Source organism: Gopherus flavomarginatus, chromosome 10 (genome assembly GCF_025201925.1).
Source record: "Gopherus flavomarginatus isolate rGopFla2 chromosome 10, rGopFla2.mat.asm, whole genome shotgun sequence".
NCBI lineage: Eukaryota > Metazoa > Chordata > Testudines > Testudinidae > Gopherus > Gopherus flavomarginatus.
The window spans coordinates 45,039,927-45,056,045 of NC_066626.1; the positions used below are offsets into that span (position 1 = coordinate 45,039,927).

Below are 16,119 nucleotides of genomic sequence, written 5' to 3' on the forward strand. Positions count from 1 at the left end.
TCCAACTCAGAGTTTATCGGAGCAGTTCTCAACTCTACATGAACCAGGGCCTTCCTTCTGGAAGTACATTTCCAGGCCATGTCAGACTTGATTGACCATGTGAAGAGCCATCCGCTTACTACAGCCCACATGTGTCTGAGATTGATGGGCCACATGGCTGCGTGCACGTACATGGTCAACCATGCCCGTCGTCATCTATGATCTCTCCAGGCATGGCTGGCCTTGGTCTATATCCCCAGCAGGCTTGCCCTGGACCGAGTGTTCATGGTGCTGAGCCACATCCTCTTGTCCTAGGACTGGTGGCTGGATCCAGAGTTGGTGCTGCAGGTGGTTCCCTTTGTGACTCTGTCTCCATCGCTTACCCTGGTCTCAGACGCGTCGCACCTGGGCTGGGAAGTCCATGTGGGTGAGTTCAACACCCAGGGCCGCTGGCTACACAGTGATCTGACCCTATCAACATCCGGGAGCTCAAAGCAGTTTGCCTGACCTACCAGGTGTTCTTGCCACACCTGAAGGGCAGGGTGGTGCACATCCTGACAGACATTACCACTGTGATGTATTACATCAACATGCAGGGCAGAGCCAGGTCTTGGGCCCTTTGTTGGGAACCTCAGCCTCTGGGACTTTTGTGTGCCATTCATCTGGCAGCCACCCAGCTGCCTAGAGACAAGAACATCCTGGCAGATCACCTTAGCAGGACCTTCTCATCTTGCCACAAATGGTCACTCCATCCGAGCTGGGCAGCCTAATTTTCCGCAGGTGGGGGGCTCCCCAGCTGAACCTGATTGCATCCAGACAGAACAGAAAGTGCCACATGTTCTCTTCTCTGCGGGGCAGGGTCAAGAGCTCCCTGTCAGACACCTTCCTGATTCCGAGGTCAGGAGCTCTGATGATCACCTTCCTGCCAGTGCCGCTAATCCACAGAGTCTGCTCAAGGTAAAGCAAGACAAAGCAACGATCAGCCTCATAGCCCCGGCATGGTCTCATTAACACTGTTTCAGCATGCTGCTGAGTCTCTCCGTAGCCACCCCACTGCCACTACCTCTTCGGTCGGATCTGCTGTCACAGAACCACGGCAACCTGCTGCACCCAAACCTGGAGTCGCTGCACTTCACTGCTTGGCTGCTGCATGGTTGAGTGCGGTCCAACGGCGGTGTTCCGCTGGTGTCCAGCAGGTCCTGCTGGGCAGCAGAAAACCGTTCACTAGGGTTACATATGTGACAAAGTGGAGATGGTTCATGTGTTGGGCTGTGGACCGACACGTTCATGTGGATGAGGCCCTGCTGCAGGACACCCTGGTGCTTAAGGTGCTGTAAATAGTCCAGTGTCTATCACCTATCTTTGATCAAGGTACACTTGGCAGCCATTTTGGTGTTCCGCCTTCCGCTTCAAGGCCGCTCATCTCAAAATGGGGCACTCCCCCTTCAAAACCTTGGCTTCCTGCTCCCTTCTGTTTCTCTCGCGGGAGGTCGCCTTCTGGGTCGCTATAACTTTGGCTTGTAGGGTATCCGAGATCCTGGCTCTCACGTTGGAACCACCCTATATTGTCTTCTATAGGGACAAGGTCCAGCTGCATCCGCACCCAGCCTTTCTGCCCAAGATTATCTCCCAGTTCCACACTAGTCAAGACATTTACTTAGCAGTCCTTGCTCAAAGCCTCATGCAATGGATGAGGAGTGCAGGCTGCATACCCTGGACATCAGATGGGCGCTGGCCTTCTACATTGATAGAACAAAGCCATTCCATAAGTCAACACAGATGTTCATTGCTGTCGCTGACAGGATCAAAGGCTGCCCAGTGTCAGCCCAGACAATCTTGTCTTGGATCACGACCTGCGTCCTCTACTGCTATAAGCTGGCAAAGGTGCTCCCACTGGCAATCATAACTGCTCATTCAGCTAGGATACAGGCATCGGCAGCAGCCTTCCTGACGCAGGTGCCAATCCAATAGCTCTGTTGGGCCATGACCTGGTCATCTGTCCACCTGTTCGCATCGCACTACGTGCTGACCCAGCAGGCTTGAGATGACGCTGGCTTTGGCAGAGCAGTGCTGCAAGCTGCGAGACTGTGAACTCCGAGCCCACCTCCATTGATTCTGCTTGTGAGTCACCTCGAATGGAATTGACATGAGCAAGCCCTCAAAGAAAAAACAGTTACGTACCTGTCGTAATGACTGTTCTTTGAGATGTGCTGCTCATGTCCATTCTATTACCCACCCTCCTGCCCCCTGTCAGAGTTGTCAGCAAGAAGGAACAGAGGGCGTAGGGCCGGCACCGTTTGATATACCGCGGTATGCGCACATCACTCCAAAGGGCACAGGTACAGCTAAGGCAATAATCTCCAAAGGCTGCACATGTGGGCGCACACACCTAGAATGGAGTGGACATGAGCAACATATATCAAAGAACAACAGTTAAGAAAGGTAAGTGACTATTTTTTCTTGTCCTTCTAGCCAGCTGAGAATGGTTCTCCTTAAACCGTGTATTCCAAAGTTCCAAATCAATTTTTTGTGCAGGAGAGTATCACATGCTGAAATCCAGATAAATCACGCCCACTGTTTTTATCTTTATCTACCGATTCAGCAATGTACTTTGAGAATTCAAACAAATTTGTGAAGCTTAATCTTTCTTTGAATTCCTGATGACAGCTCCTTTATAAATAATGCATTTCAAAATGTTTTTCCTTATCAATGTGTCCAATATCTTCCTCACAATAGAAGTCAAACTTACAGTTCTGTTGATCTCTGTATCTTTTGTTCCTTTCTTATAAGAAATGTCAGCTACCATCCAGTCCTCTGAATACCCACTCCTTAGTGAGCAATCACAGGTCATCTCCAAATGCTTTAATAGTTCTCTGGCTGCCTTTCTTAAACAGCTTCTGATAAAAGGGGCTTTGGACTGTTATCTTGAATGTCTGCACTAAGGGAGTAACTCCATACATTTATAAATCTTTTCTTAACCCATGTTGAAGAAAACTTGAACTTCATTTAATAGCACCTTAGTTTCTCGTACGAACAATTCAGGCTGTTCAGTACAATACTAGGAGCAAATGTAGAAGCAGAGAAACATTTATGTAACCCAAGTTCACAAACTTCCATGTTTTAGGATTGGATAGGTGTACAGATTAAGACACTTGCCCAGGGAGAAGAATTCATTTACATAATGGATAAACCAGAAATGAAATCCTATCTAAGCATGCTGTAAAACTTAAAATTTTGCATTAGACACAGCCTTGCAAATGTGATTCAGTAGTGCCCAGTCTGAGACATGAGTGGATATACAGCCCAGCAAACACCTTATGAGAGACTACCACCAGAATGAATGTATAGATTAAATGCAGTTCTTTGGGCAGCTGAGTTTTCAAGAGCTCATTATTCCATTGGAGAGTGTTCCATCAATCCAACAGTCCCATTTCTCTCTAATTAAATCAGTAAAAAGGGGAAGCAGAATGAATTCTGAAGCCGGCAGATCCCCAAGGCAGTTGCCGTTTCATGTAGTAATCTGCTTATCAAATGAAAGTGCCAGTCACTGCCTACACGTAGGGAAGTAAGATTCAAAATGAAAAGGCCAATCTGGTGAGACTGAGCGCACGCAGGAAACTTGGAGGGATTGTGTCCCACTACAACAGGCTGTGTTTTGCTGCCTCCAAACAAGATTATCCACAGAACAATTAGCTGGAAAATAAAGCTGTCATTACTACTACTCCTTTGGACTCCATGGTAGAAATATATACATATTTGGGAGAATTTAACTAGCTCCCAGTTAGCTGATGAAGGTATCACTAACCAAACTATCTAGGCTAAAATGTCCTGATACAGTATATGCATACAGTTATTTTCACTGTTTAAAAAATAGCTTATTTCAGAATCTAACCTAGCATTTCTCTTCTCAGTGCCAGCAGCCATACCCTAGAGAGGTTTGGGCTTGAGGGACAGGGTTACCAAATGGTGAATCACTTTTTTTAAATGTTAGGAAGCCAGGAAGATTAATCAAAGGCTCCCTATCCATCTGAAAATGGAGAGGTGCATGAAAATGTTACTTTCCGGAGTGGGCCACAAAGTAATGTCTCAAACCTCTTGATTCTGTTTTGTGCTTTGTGTTTATGCCAGACGGATCTGCCTCAGCTGACTGATTTGGTATTGTAGTTGAAAAGCATTATTCATATTACTGTATTTACCATCTCATTAATTTTGTATTTTTCCAGAGATTTTCCCTATTCAGAAGTCATTAGGGTTAAAACTCCTGTGTGGAGAATTTCAGCTAACCAACCACAAGATTCTATGACACTAGAAAAATAGAACTGCAATTTGAGATTGAGGAAAATGCAGTTAGGCAAACTTTTTGTAATCCTGGAGATTGAATTGCCATTTACTTTTGTTTGTTCGTTTGTGTTGTCTGTAACTTGAATTAGATGGTTGGTCATTTTTACAAAACTAAGATCTGATTTATCAGCTTGAAACCTTGTATGGAAAACCTTGTATCTGCAGCCTAAATAAATATATGCAATTTCATAGAGGTAACAAGAAAAAAAATAAACAAAAACTTTGCACATCTGTCCTGAATTAGAGCTGTGTTTGCATAAACATTGAGTTGCAGTAACATTATCAGGTTGACAGAGTGGCTCAGCCATTTGTAACTAAGCAAAGCCTTACAGTGGTATCTAGAATGAATTGTGGTCCCCAAGTCAAATATATATCACTTAGAAACACAAAGGAATCTTTATAAAAAAAAATAAAAAAACCACTCATTCACTGGTGTAAACAACATCAAACCTATTGTACTAAAAAAATGCTGGTAACATTTGGAGAACATTTTGATTCTGAGAAATAACATCAAGTACTCTTCTATCTCCCCCGCCCCTTCCCAGATATTGCTGGCACAGATTTTTGTCCTTAATTTTATTAATCTTCCCTCTACCACTTATTCACATTTATACTCTTTAACCTTATGGGAACGTGACAATAACACCTAAAGGATATCAGAAACCAAAATAAAGTTGAGACCCTCCAGCAACGTAGAGTGCAGGGAGAGCTAGGAATTTCCACCAGGAATTTCAGATTGGCAGTCGCCACTGCCTGCAGTCAAACTAATATAATCTGTATATGCAAGGTAGTGTTTATCCAAGAATTTTAAAGCACTTTACACAAACTTCATATCACCCCAGTGAGGTAAAATAGCCTTATAACCATCTTTCAGATGCAGTCAACTGAAACACACACACACACACACACACACACACACACACACACACACACGGTTTTCTTTGCCCCTACGTCTTCAAATATCTCAGCTGGAGAAAGTTAACTCATAGCTGAATCTCTCCACTACACCACTTATCTCTCTGGAAATTTTGAATATTTTGAATAGAAATAAGAGAGAAGTACTGCTTATCATATAGGATTCCTCAAAGCACTAGTCACATAAAATAGACTTTGCATCCGTTGATTTTTGCAATAGAAATACTGTGGGTGTGTGTCTTTTATTACTTCTCCTTCAATTTTGGATGAAGATCCTTTAATTTATTTTATTTGTTTATCTGCTCACTTCCCCCAAGCAAGTAAAGATAGAGCATAACGTTTCTTAGATGGTCAGTGAAATTTTCACTCAACTTCATTCTTCTGGTTTTTCCTCTGGTTTTTCCAACTAACAAAGGTGCTAAATCAGTAGGTACTTTATTGATGAAGAGTTGAGTCCTAGGTAGCAGTACCACTTACAAGAACTGCTCTTCTCCATTTATTGCCTGATGCTATCAATAATTCTAATAAGCAACTGTAGTTAAGTTTATTGCACGATGCCATTATAAACTTCTCATTTTCACTGGCTTCTGGCCCTGTGATTTGGTGTGGATTTCTCCCTCTTCTATTTTCCTTAATTACAACTAACAGGAAATTAAACAATTTTTAACTTAAACCCACAAAGACAAAAAAAATTCCTTGTTAAATTTTAAATTCAATATTTTATATCCACTTTGCTGTGTCTAGGTATTGTGAGGAAAACATGGAATGATTTTATATTATCTATGTTCTTTGACATGTCACACCTTAAATATAGAATTATAGCTGTCATAGTAGAAGAGACTGTCAGCAAATCACTTAAGCTGTCTTCCTGAATGAATGACAAGCCTGCTTTAATTGCTGCTAAACCATCTGAGGCCACATCTCTAGAGTGTGTGCTTCTGCTTTCTCTTTTTGTCACTTAATTGAACCAATATTTCTGAAGGGATATAATTTGTACTAAACGTCTAAAACAGTCGGCAGCAGATCATTGGCTGGTGCTATTAGTTAATGTGGTTGTTTTACATCATGCCCAAAGGATGCTAGGAACTTTCCAGATTGCCTCCCCACCCACAAATCCCTACCAGCAGATTAAGCCAGGATCTTCACATTTGGATGCTTAAAGTTAGGCGCATAGGTTTCATCTTAAGAATCCAAACAACTGATTAACTTTTGTTTTAAATGTGCACTATATTTTGACTGGGTAGAATGTGGACTTCAGAGGCTAGAATAAGATTGAACTGTGGTTTAGAGATGTGAGTTGTCTGATTAAAACAAAAACTGTAGATGAGTAGAATAAAAAAGTCAATGGAATTTTAAATAAGAAAAACACTTTAATTGGAAATGAATTAATCCAATTTTACAAGCAAACTTCTTACCATTTTCACAGTTTACCTTACAGAATTTGTTAGTGTTTGGCCTTGAAGTTTCACGCGCCCTTTCTCCTTTTTCTAGATTCCTTTTCTAGCTAGAAGGTCAAGTTCTGTCCCAGGTTTCTGCATGCCACCCCTACCAAAGACCATGGTAATGGTGAGCACATACCTTAAGGTAGAAATGAAGCCCAATTTTTTTTCATGTTTGGCATGGTTACATGGAAGCTAAATTATCTAAAATGTGTACATTTTTTTAATAAGTTACCAAATTAAATAACTCTAGTTCCTTATCTGGGACAAAATCCCACCCTAGGATGTATAGTAAATTCTACTAGGACAGTGTAGATTTACCTCAGGGTGGAATTTGGACCACGGTGACTACCAATAGTAATTAGATTTGTTTCTTCAGTCAATTCTGAGTGTGGTACTTCTAAGATGTATATCTAGTGGCAGGGAAACCAGGGATTTTAAGAAGTATCAACATGCGAACCAATAAACCGTGGTGTGCTTTCTGTATTTTTATACAATCAACAGAAAGGAAACATGTAGAGGAAAACATTGCTTTAGTAAAACACTTCATTTCTTCATTCTCCATTTTGCTGCACTAATCTGTCCAATGTATTCAGAAATCTTGAGTACCCTTGTTGTGCTTCATTGATGAGTGCATATGGACTCTGCAGCTCTGCTGAGACCAGAGCCTCTCTCTCATGATGATGTCCTAGCCGTGGTACTCACGCTCATAAGACAGCATTGAACAGAGGCTGACACTGATTCATTCTGAACTAGCTAGTGCAGAATCCTATAATGTTCCAAGTTTTGTGCAGAGTAGGTTTAACAGACCAGTGAACTTGAAAACAGTCAAATGAATCTGCCAAGATTAACATCTAAATAGATTGGTTAATAGACAAGTCAAGTACTTTCATTGAAAAGGGATTTACTGTTTTTCTTTGTCCTCTCTTATTTTTAAAAAGGCAGAAATAGTTCTAATACCACTCCCATTGGTAGCATATTGACTCATTATGAGTTTCTAACTCTTGTCATGAGGCTGAAAATATTGGTGACAGTGTTTTGGTTTCTGTGCTGATTCATTTAAATTAGTAGTTTTAGGTCACAAAATGTCATTTAATAAAATACATGGAGATATACCTCTATCTCATAGAACTGGAAGGGACCCTGAAGGGTCATTGAGTCCAGCCCTCTGCCGTCACTAGCAGGACCAAGTACTGATTTTCACCCCAGATCCCTAAGTGGCCCCCTCCAGGATTGATCTTACAATCTTGGGTTTAGCAGGCCACTGCTCAAACCACTCAGCTATCTCTCCCTCCTTTGTCTGTACTTTCCTGGTGTGCACAGACCCGGTACATGCTTTTTGAATATTTCTTTTTCTCTTTAGTTTCAAAAGCAAAACTTGCCAGAGTATTTGAATTGGCTACATTGGCCAGACAGTTTCTTTACACCCTCTGAATGCCTATAATCTTCCAGGGTAGATACGCCATTGCACTCAATATGTACTCTAACACAGCAGCAACGGTTACCATAGAGAGAGAGATCTAACAGTGGGCTAACGAAAGGCCAGATGTATTATTGCTCCCATAAACATTCCCCTCTCCACTTTCCTGGAAATTAAAGATTGTACACTGTAATGTACATAATAGATTCTAGACTTGTGTGCTGCTCTGTTAATATCTATAGCACTCTTTTTAGCCCAACAGAAATGTGTGTGTGCTAGTGGACTTGCTCTAATGCTCCCATCTGAATCAGTGTCTTGAAAGAGAACTGTATTTAATGCAATTTTCTATGTATAATTACTTTTCACAATTTGTTTTACAGTTGCTGCTAATTTACAGAAGATAGTAGATGATCCTCAGGCTTTGAAAACATTGACTTTTAAATTGGTAAGTAAAAGGTTCTTGGTGACAAAACAATACACACAGAAAATAATTACTAATATTTTGAAGCAAACTTTTTTTAGCTTCTGATCTGTTATTGGCTCTTCTTCTATACAGAACATTTACATTTTTGAACAGTGTACAAACTAACAGGAAAATAGAAAGCAGCCCTCCCTTCTTCAGCTGAAAAAGCATTGCAGCAAACCACTGTTTGGAATGCTATGATCTGGTATTGCCTGAACAATATGTTCCATTGGAACACACAACTGTCCTGGGTGTTTTGCAATTGCTGGTGGCAGTAGCTCAGGGGTGGGCAAACTAGGCCCTGTGGGCCGTATCTGTCCCGTCAGACCTTTTAATCCGGCCCTCGAGCTCCTGTTCGGGGCTTGCCCCGCTCTGGCGCTCCAGCCAGGGAATGAGGTTGAGGGATTGCTCTGCTCCGCATATGCCATGGCTCCGCACGTCTACTGGAAGCAGCGGCATGTCCCCGCTTTCGCTCCTACATGTAGGGGCAGCCAGGGTGCTCCGCACGCTGCTCCTGCCCCAAGCGCTGGCCCTGCAGCTCCCTTTGGCCAGGAACCGTGGCCAATGGGATCTGCAGGGGCGGCGCTTGCGGACGGGACAGCCCGCAGAGCTGCCTGTCCGACGCTACACCTCTGCGTAAGAGCTGGAGTGGGGACATGCTGTTGCTGTTTCTGGGAGCTGCTTGAGGTAAGTGCTGCCTGGAACCTGCACCCATGACCTCCTCCCGTGTCCCACCTCCCTGCCCCAGCCCTGATCCCTCTCCTGCCCTCCAAACTTCTCCGTCCCAGCCCAGAGCACCCTTCTGCACCCAAAACCCTTCACCCCCAGCTGCAGCCCTCACCCCCACCGCCTGCCCCAGTCCAGAGCCCCATCCCGCTCCCTGAACTCCTCATTTCTGGCCTCACCCTAGAGCCCACACACCCAGCTGGAGCCCTCACTCCCTCCTATTCCCAACCCCAATTTTGTGAGCATTCATGGTCTGCCACACAATTTCCATACGCAGATCTGGCCCTCAGGCCAAAAAGTTTGCCCAACCCTGCACTAGCTTGTTGGAAAGAATTGGACAAAGTTTTTACCTTGGTCTAGTTGAACCAGTACAATGCTTGAGGGATTTGATCTACACTGGGAGAAAGCCATTGATTTCAGTCCTCTAAATCCATTCCTCAGTGCAATGCTTTGTGGTTGAAAACTACCGAGAAGTCCCTGCAGGAGGTCCCAGAATGCATTCATATAATCGTGGCTGTAAGGCAGGTTGTGTATGGATGTCTCAGTCTGGTCGTTAGTTAAAACCGAGTTGCTGTGTGGCTAGGCCATGCTACTGGGAGGGAAAACAAGAGAAACAATTATACGATCTCTGTCCCTGCAATGGTTTGTTCACTGAGTGTAGGAGAACTCAGCGAAGGGCCCCCTGCTACAGTATTACACTCCTGGTACTCTTTAAGTAAAACAAGTTGGGAATCTTGGTGCAAACAATCATTTTACTGACCTCTGGCAGTGTAGCTGAACCATGTTCATGAATTAAAGTGAATTCAAAGCTACACTCTCCTAATAAAGCTTTCCTGTGGAGCCAAGTACTCTTAGCTGTAGGGGGCAGAGAGCACATTGTACAAGGTGAATATATAAAGGTCTAATGTGACTGGGAGCTATTGCAGAGGCGCTCAAGTGAAAGCCTAATGAACAAGAAGTAACGGTAACTCCATCCATCAAATCACAGTAATGGGCTTTAATGGACAGGCATATTTTAATGGCATACTCACACCAGTAAATGATGACGGTAGTCTCTGGTGTGCCTGTGAAATAGCATGATGGCAATGGCATTCAGGTCACTCAAAATAAACATGAAGTCAAGATGTAGCAAATAGTTGTCATAGCATAATCCAGGTTTTATCTCACTCACTGCTATTTTGCTGCTTTTAATAAAAGTTGACTAAAATGATCATCTTAGATATACAAATCTATAGATGCCTGAAGTCAGTGTCAAAACAATACAAGATGTATTAATATAAATTTAAATTTACATTGGAAAGACTTACTTCAAAATTGCCTGCATTGATGTGCTATATTTGCCTTTTTCCAAAATTAAGTAGAAAATCTGTATAGCCAAAGCTGTTGACTTATTAGTTATGTAAATATTACTGCTACCAATTAACTTTCTAGCTTTTAACGCTCTTAGCTGAGAATGAGTGTGCTTATATGAAAGGATAGAATAAATGTCTCTTAGACAAGAGACCCTCCAGAAAGGTGCTTTATTTATAAAATAAGCTGCTTCATGATGGGTTATAGTCTAGATTGGATTTGTAGAGAGAAGACATAATAAATCACCTAGAACATCCACTTGTCAGTGTGGGATTGTTCCCTCTCTGTCATTTTAAAATGGCGTCATCAATGGGGCTTCCACCCCTTCCCTTGTGAGACTGTTCCATAGAACCAGCCATTCAGGAAAAAGTGTTAACGTAGGTTTAAAACTTCCCTTTGCTTGATTTCATACCATTAATCCCATACCCTAAACTATGTTTCTGTTTCAATGTCATTTACCCTCTAAGTATAGTCTTTTTTTGTCTTTCTCCTTTGTTGTTGTTTAGCCAGGCTGGCTACATAGCATTCAGTTAGTTTAATAGCTCATCAAAAAACAATCCACTTGACACGTATCACTCTCCTGGTCTGTGAAGAGAGGCCTTTTTATATATGATCCAAAACGGTGGTGTTTCTCTTTGGATAGGAGAGGTGCCAGATCATAATTAAATCTAATTTTCTATGCCCAGTCAACCTAATTTTTTTTTCAGCATTATCCCTTTCTAAAGTGCAGTTCTATCTCCTGTTGACATCCCTGGGCATTGGATTGGACCCTGTGTGTCATCTTCTGAGGGAATATCTTCTATTTGGATAGTTCTCCACAGATGTTCTTTGTTAGGTAGCATTTTCCAAGAGTGAATCTAATTCCAGTTGATATTTCTAACCTCCTAAGTCTCTTTTCTATTTCTCTATCCTCTGACTTTTTAATACCTCTCAGTTTAGTATTATCCTTCAGTATATTTCATATGTGATCTTATTCCTCCTCCTCCTAGGTCGTGGAACAGATGCCAAATAAAATAGTGCCTAACACTGAACTTTGTTATCAACCACTCACTCTCCTCTATTTTTCATTAATTTTTAGGCAAGATTTTACCTCATTTGACAGTTTTTCTATACAACTCAGTTCAAATTCATTTTGCTACTAAATATTTCCTGGGAAGCTGAAGTCTAACACACATCCTCTGTCCACTGACTTTGTAAATGTGATTGAAAAGCATGCAAGTTAATCTTGCCTTATTTATCATTACTCATTATTATGTGTCTGTTACTCTCTGGCTGTTTGCAGATTGTTTCCATTCATGTTTGGACTTCTGCTTAAATAGCAACTATCATCTCCTTTAGAAAACTTTAACTGTACAATAACTAAGAATTTAGATCCAGGCAACTTCCATGTCTTCAATAAATTTCACATATCCATTTGATGATGATTAAAAATGTTATTTTTAGAAAGCAAACAGGGATGAAATCCTAACTGTGTTTAACTCTCTATTAATGTCATAATGCAGAATTTGTGACACTCTAATCATGAGGGTGAGAGTGAGGTTGATAGATGATATGAAAGATGTAGTGTGAAGTTCAATTTGTGGCAATAGCCTATTCTGTTAGGTTTTTTGACTGCTGCTGCACATTGAGTGGATGTTTTCAGAGTACTAGCCAGAAATTACTCCAAGATCTCTTTCTTCAGTGGTAACAGCTAATTAAGGCCCCATCATTTTATATGTATAGTTGGGATTATGTATTCCAAAGTGCATTACTTTGCATTTATCAACAGTACTAGCTAGAATTAATCTTATATTAACCCGTAACTGCCTAATCTTTAAAGTGACACTGTAAAATATAATATATATAAATTAAATCTAATTTTCTATGCCCAGTCAACCTACATTTTTTTCATCATTACCCCTTTCTAAAGTGCAGTTCTATCTCCTGTTAACATCCCTGGGCATTGGATTGGACCCTGTGTGTCATCTTCTGAGGGAATATCTTCTATTTGGATAGTTCTCTCACAAATGTTCTTTGTTAGGTAGCATTTTCCAAGTGAATCTAATTCCAGTTATATGTATGTTGCCTGTCATATTGACAATACTTCTAGATTGCTTTAAAAACAGACTACCTCTTCTCCTGGACAGTTCCTTTCAATTAAGGGTAACATAACTAGTGGATAAGGGTGAGAGTGAGATTGGTAGATCATATGAAAACTCCATTTAGCCACGAAAGGTCCAGTGCCCATTGTCAGTGGGAGTCTTTCTACTGAAATCAGTGGAGCTACATGAAACTTTTAACGTAGGGTATCAGTGATATCTAAGGCGTATTCAATACCCTGCACTGAGAGAGAAGACAAGGCCTCATCATCCATTTCTGTAATAGAAATAAAATTGTTTTCTGACTCCGAAACAAAAATAGCAGAGAAGAAACTGATGAAATACTTTTACTGTATCTGGCCTTTAAGAGTGAGCAACTCAGCATAGCTCTTGCAAACACCCAATTAGTTTTCCTTGTCAGTGATGAAAAACCATTGGCGAAAAATGCCAGTGATAATGTATGCACTTTATACACATGTTCTGTGGCTTTTCTTGCTGTTACAGATATACACACTAACTTGTAAGCAAGACCTAAAAGGATTAAGAGAATTTTTCATAGGGGGAGACTAAGTGTTGTAACAGTTTATGAGAGCTGTGCCAAGTAGAGTCAAAAGGTGTCTGTCAGTGTAATTTACCACTAGCCACCATTCATCAATTTCTTATAATCAGATGTATGTACCAAAGAGAGATCCAGTTTCTAGCAACTTGATAAGGACTTCTGTGAAAATGTAGTCACCATTCAGCTGCAGACACCAATTTTGTATTTAAAAAGAACAATTACAATATGTGGACTAAACAAACTGCACTTGTTAAACATAGTTTTAAAGCAGCAGTTTCTTCCTAGAAAATCTGACTTATACTTCCACTATTATTTGTGAAAATCATTTACCCTTTAAATACATTTATTACATTGTGCCATTTGCATGCTGCAAAACATATTAATAAAGAAGCACCTCCGATTGCTAGTACTAGATTGTAGAGTATGTCAAAAGGAGAAATCCCTTAGTACTTTCCCAAATAATAGCACAGACTCCCCAAAAATGTCCTTATTCTTCTTTTAAAAATTCCTGGCTAAATATTCTAAAACAGATTTGAAATCAGTAATTGTAATCTGGTGGCATATTTTTTGTGTTTGCAGCAGAATGTATTATACAAATCAGATCACTACTGTGCATATAGCTGTCCTGTTTCTCACACATTTAGAAGGCAGACTTGGGCTCCTCTGGAAAAATCATTTGCTTTTGTGTTTTTTAAAAGTGCCAGTTTTGGATGACTGCAAACTGTTTTCTGGAAGTATGGCCACAAATGTTTGTTTTTCACAACTTTTTTTAATTAGCCATATTGATTTAAACATTTTGTACCTTGATATGAGTGTGCAGTTGACAAACAGAGGATAGTCCTAACTATCTAGACACTTCATTGTTAAACTGAATAAAGCATTTTGTTACTAGTGTGGCAGTACAGGGAACTATAGAATTATAGAATGGCTGTCAAACATTATAATGAATGTCTGTTTTCTTATTCCAGGCTTCTGGTTGTGATGGCACTGAGGTCCCTGATGAGGTGAAACTGATTGGGTTTGCTCAGTTAAGTGTCAGCTGATGTCTGTCTCTTGACCCCCAGCAGAATTGTGAGTTTGTGAGGAGGCCAGCTTAGATGCGAAGAAAATTAAAGCACCCACACTGAGTTCTGCTTCATTCTCTAGCAATTCACAAAGTCAGAAGACGCAAATCCCTCAGCTACACCGCTGCTGCTACCATTCAAAATGCTACTAAACGTCTCTTATCAATTTGGATTTCCCCTATGTGAAAAGCATACGGAAATGCACTCAGGTGGCTGTATTTATTGGTTACAAAAGGAATTTTCTATCAAATTTATTTCAGCTTTCATAAAATTTCAGTGATATTATTTTAATTGTGTACTTCTGATTGACAATACCACCTCTCTTCTGTTGTATTTAGAAATTAACATACTTACAAAAGTCAACATGTATTAGCCAAACTTGAATTCTAGTTTTAAAACTGACTGTGAATTTTATTTTTCATATATTTATGCATTAGACACCCTAGCTATAAGAAAATGATTGAGCTGATTATGTGCTACTTGCAGTTAATCGCCTGTTGAAACAGAAAAGTTTCAGGTATATCTTGGAAGTATTTGTAACTTCTAGTTTTTGAAATGATTTAATTATGAGTTTAGGAAGCTTTTGTTGGTTTGTGTGTCTAAAAACCAATCCACAATCTGATTGTCAAGGGTGTGGGAGGTGCCTTGCAGACATTGATGTTTTGAAAATGTGCCTGAGGCTGCTTAAATCTAGAATAGTCTCAGTTCTAGAAGCACCGTATATATTTGTCGGAGTTAGAAGGGGATATACTGTAGCAAAGACTTTAGACAAGTTTGGCCTAAACTATGCTTTGTTGGGGAGTCTATACACAAGAATTATAAAATGTTGCCATTAAGCTGTGCCCATGTCTGATTTGGCTTATCCTTAAGCGATAGAAATTATTTTGTAAAGGTGGTAGAACTTGAACAGAATCTGAGCTTTACTTGAAATTCTGCAAAATACCAAGGTGGAGTGAAAATAATAGAAGGGGGTTTGTGCAATGACTAAAAGGTAACATTTTGTTGTTTAAAAAAAAAAAACACTTCTGACCCAAGTATCCTTATGCTTAACCCGTGACATAGCTATTATGGAGCTAGTAAACTTTAGAAAGATTCTGAAATTTGGAGCATATGTTAAAGGAGGTATAGTCCTTGGATGTTACCATTTTAAACTACTTCCTAGCTAAAACTAGATAAATGGCAGCTCTTTAATGTACTGAAAATGGCAAATATATATTATTAAGAAAAAGTTATTTATAACTCCTTGTCATAATTGTTGGGGTGTTCTAGAGCCAATTGCATAAAACTCAGTGTAATTTCATTCCATTTTATTGTTTACACGATTATTCAAAGATGACTGCAAAGGTAAAAGAAAAATAAAAGTGTTGCACAAATAGGCTGTGTAATGAGTTTCCTTGGGAGGGGAGTAGGGATAGCTCCAATGGTTTGAGCATTGGCCTGCTAAACCCAGGTTGTGAGTTCAATCCTTGAGGGGGCCACTTAGGGACCTGGGGTAAACATCTGTCAAGGGATTGGTCCTCCGTTGAGCTGGGGGTTGGACTAGATGACCTCTTCAGGTCCCTTCCAACCCTGATATTCTATAATCTGTGTATGTTGTGCATTACTGTTGTAATATGACAAATAACACTCTCTTATAAGATCACCTGCAATTACCAACACTTGTGTTCTTTACTTGGCTTATTGAAAATGCCACCTGGAAAGGAAACCTGGTTCATAAGAGTCAGAAGAAGACATGGAAACCCTCTTCTCTCCCCCCCAATTTTATTTTCCTGTCCATTTGCCTGC

The 16,119-nt window shown here is 40.6% G+C and overlaps 1 protein-coding gene across 2 annotated transcripts in view; it reads left to right on the forward strand.

Annotated features, from left to right (window-relative positions):
- STK39 (serine/threonine kinase 39) overlaps positions 1 to 15,699 on the forward strand; it is a 176,534-nt gene extending 160,835 nt beyond the window's left edge. For both annotated transcript variants that reach the window (XM_050916276.1, XM_050916277.1), the window contains 2 exons: positions 8,475 to 8,539; positions 14,239 to 15,699. In XM_050916276.1, coding sequence (XP_050772233.1) covers positions 8,475 to 8,539; positions 14,239 to 14,313 — 140 coding nt within the window. In that variant the 3' untranslated portion in view covers positions 14,314 to 15,699. The remainder of the gene's footprint in view (positions 1 to 8,474; positions 8,540 to 14,238) is intronic.
- Positions 15,700 to 16,119: the final 420 nt, after the last annotated feature.